Consider the following 3,700-nt stretch of genomic DNA (forward strand, 5'->3'; position numbering starts at 1 on the left):
CTTCCATGCGCACCCATTCTCGCACTGGATCTCCACATCTACATCCGTCGCAATGCAGAAAAAGTAAAAAACAAAACATTAATTACAATTCAGGCTCTAAAAATTGAAATTTAAGTGAGAATTTATAAATGCATGTGGGTTCTACATATGTAATTTAATTGTATTATTAAATGCCTAATCAACTTCTCTGTAAAAACCCTCATTCATATCATTATCACAATTTCAATTACAGCTTAATACATTACACATTTACCCTAAAGGTGGTCTTGATGAATGATCAAAAGGCCTAATATAAATTGTAAGGTGTTTACTTACATGTATTATCATTCATTTTATCAAGTGTTGTTTACTTACAAGTATCGTAACAATTTTGATAGCAAAATTACCTTTTAGCCCATCTTTACAAAATTTAAACGCACAACAAAATGGTGAAGTTCCCTTAAAACTTTCGAGTAGTATTACAAGAGTTCAAAGTTTTCATTTTTCATACAAAATAGCTACATCATATTTCACCATATAAAAATATAAAAAATTATTTTTTTTCTAAAAATGGACTAATTTTACAATTTTATAAATTTAAGAAACTAAAGTGATAAAGTCAAACTTAAATTGACTATATTACCCTACAAAAAGTAAAACTCCGATCATATTTTCTCCAGAAAATGGTCCAAGGAACCAAACTAAGACAGAAATTAAAATTTAAAAATACTAAAATAAAAATATAAACTCGAGAAACTAAAATAATTTTAAATGAATACTTAAGTACCATATACAACATTTACCCCATTATAAAAGATGGCGTATATGCAAGTCAGACAATGTAACGACGTCGTAACATCTCCTTGGCGGAAACACTGTGCTCAGCTCACCAACATACTGTTCAATCAACAGATAAGGCTCCCCAAAACCAACTGATCCCCTCTCTCTCTCTCAATCCTCTCAACAATGGAAGCCACTCTCTTCAACTTCCCCTCCTCCAAACCTCCTCTGCCGTCCTCCGCCGCCCTTTCCCTCAAATCCCACTTTAGCAACCCATTCTTCACCACCACCCACCGCCGGAAATTCTCGCCCAAGACTCCAAGTTTACCCAATATCCAAGCAGCTATAAGCCGCACCAAGAAGGAAGAAACAGTAGAGAAAGTGAAGCAAGAACTCGAGGGCTGCCACCTTATCGCCGGCATTGGCTACAAGGGCCTCACTGTCCAACAGTTTCAAGAACTCAGAACCCAACTCCCTGAAACCTCCAAGCTTTTGGTTGCCAAGAACACCCTTGTGCTTAAAGCAATTGAGGGCACAAAATGGGAGGCTTTGAAACCGTGCATGAAGGGTATGAATGCGTGGCTCTTTGTGCACAGTGAGGAAATCCCAGCTGCTCTGAAGCCTTACAGGACTTTCCAGAAGGAGAAGAAGTTGGAAGATAATGATTTCACAGGGGCTGTTTTTGAAGGGAAGTTTTATGGGCCTGAGGAGTTTAAGGCATTGGAGAATTTGCCTACAAGAGCTGAGGTTTATGCTCAGTTTTTGGGGGCTTTGAAGGGACCTGCTTCTGCTGTTGTTGGGACTATTCAGGCTCCTGCCAGGGATTTGATCATGGTGCTGCAAGCTTATTGCAAGAAGCTGGAAGAGGAGGGTGCTGGGCAATAGTGATTTTCTTTTTCCTATCTGGTTGGATTATATGGTATGTAGCTTCTCTTGTTAATTGGAAGCACTATTTTTATGTAAGGAATTGTAGCATAGATTCTTTGTACAATTCAAGACACAATTGGTGATGCTTCATTTAATGAGTCACTGCCCGAGTTTTATATATATTTTGGATGGTATTAGATCCTGGCCTAGAAATGAAGCTCGGATGCTCTTTACTCTTATTGTCGTAATGAACTTAGCTCTATTATAAACTACTTTATGCTCCATGACCCGATTGATTATGTCATGTTATTTGTTAGCTCAGAGAAATCGAATTCCTTGATTTCGGATGTTGTATGTTTTCTTGTTTAACTTTTGTGTGATTATGTTTTCAGCTCATGAGAACATTTTTATGCGCTATTTATCTAAATGCTGCATTGATTCTCTGACCCCTTGTTTTTCTGTGTTTATTAGTGGATGCTTGCTGAATGGCTTGAGCAGCTTCCTATTTTCATATCAGTGTGAGGTTGGGTTATTTATCATGTCGCGTATATCTGACTATTAATTGAATTTTGCGCCTGGGATTATTTTCCGAGAGACCTGCTCTATGATGAATTTGGTTGACAAATTATTGTCATTTAGGTTTCTTGGTCACTATACACAGGAGGAACTTGAGGGATGACATCTATTTTAAATCTATATTAATCAGAGTTTTGAAAATATGACATTGCTTTTCATATGATGGTTATGTTCTTCTGCAACTGAATCATGTTGGTAGTAGCTCATAAAAATCCTTTTGGCACCTGCCAACTGCCACATCATTTTGTTAACCCCATCCACTATATGATATTATATCTGCAAAATTATCAGGAGTTCCAAATTGAGGTGTTCATTTGTAAATTAAAAGCAAGAAAGGAGTTCTCCGCTATGCACATTGCAATAATTTTTTTTCTTTTTTTCTCTGAACAAACACAGGAAAATAGGTCTCTTGAATATTTAATTCTTTCTCAGCCAAAGGAACTTCATTGTTGGTAAAACATAAGTCAATAGTAATAGTTCTAAATTGAGCACCTCTTGTTAACGCAGTCCAGTTAATGCTCCAGATCATCAGACTTAAGAGCATGTAAGACTTATGGGAACGTTTGTAGGGGCAAGACTTGGGTTACTCAAACATTTTATACTGCTCAAGATCTCCTCTTAAGTTATTACCACTATTTAGTTCTTGAATTGGCTGTCCTGTTTCCTTTTGATGGATCTTAATGTCTCGTCCTTGTTTGTGCTGAGCTATGTACTCTAAGACTCTACTTAATGGAGGCCAAATTTAGTGACTATAGTACCATACCTTTTACAATTCTGTACTTGAGTTCGTCTTGCTCATATTATGTTCACTTTGAGGTGGATCATCTTTGCAACTTAGGACATGAGGTTGGAAAATAATAAAAATATCCTATCCAAGTAAGACTGCAGCAGCATACGTTTCTTTAGATAAGTTGTCTTTGTTACTTAATATCCGTTTTCAAATTTTCTCTATTTTTCTGCTGCGTAATGGAGGAAAAATTGGTAGAATGCTTCTTTATTGGTGTATTATTATGTTAAAAATCGCTCGCTTTTTCTTGGGACGATCAACGACTGATTCTTGGGCTATATGCTATTGAAGAAATTGAATAGTGCATTCTGACTGTATTCTTTGCCTAGAAACAATCAGCTGTACTCAGTGCATCTCAGTAGCTGAAATATTGATTTATGACGGTGAAATTTGCATCTATATCTATATCTATCTATGTGAATCCTGCAGCGTTTATTACCATTGGAAAACACTTATTAAAATTTTCAATTCAATTGTAAAATACAATAATAAATTGCAAGAGGAGGTAAAGAAGTGGAAATCAACAACCAGAACTGTATGGTCTTAATGTACCGTTCATGTTATATTTGTTGAACGATCCGAGGCGATAATGTTAAAACGTTTCATTGATGATTCCCAATGTGCTCAACTATGTGATCAAAACATTTAGTTGATGTATCACCATGGCTGTTACGCCTGCATGATCTTTTCTTGATTGTTCATATACTTGAA

General features: G+C 36.3%; 1 protein-coding gene across 1 annotated transcript; it reads left to right on the plus strand.

The window, feature by feature from the left end:
* On the plus strand, positions 824–1,859 carry LOC105161133 (50S ribosomal protein L10, chloroplastic). The gene has a single exon (XM_011078729.2). It carries the CDS (start codon positions 946–948, stop codon positions 1,642–1,644), a length of 699 nt encoding a protein of 232 aa, XP_011077031.1. The 5' UTR covers positions 824–945; the 3' UTR covers positions 1,645–1,859.

This window comes from Sesamum indicum, linkage group LG4, assembly GCF_000512975.1.
Source record: "Sesamum indicum cultivar Zhongzhi No. 13 linkage group LG4, S_indicum_v1.0, whole genome shotgun sequence".
NCBI classification, from domain to species: Eukaryota; Viridiplantae; Streptophyta; class Magnoliopsida; order Lamiales; family Pedaliaceae; genus Sesamum; species Sesamum indicum.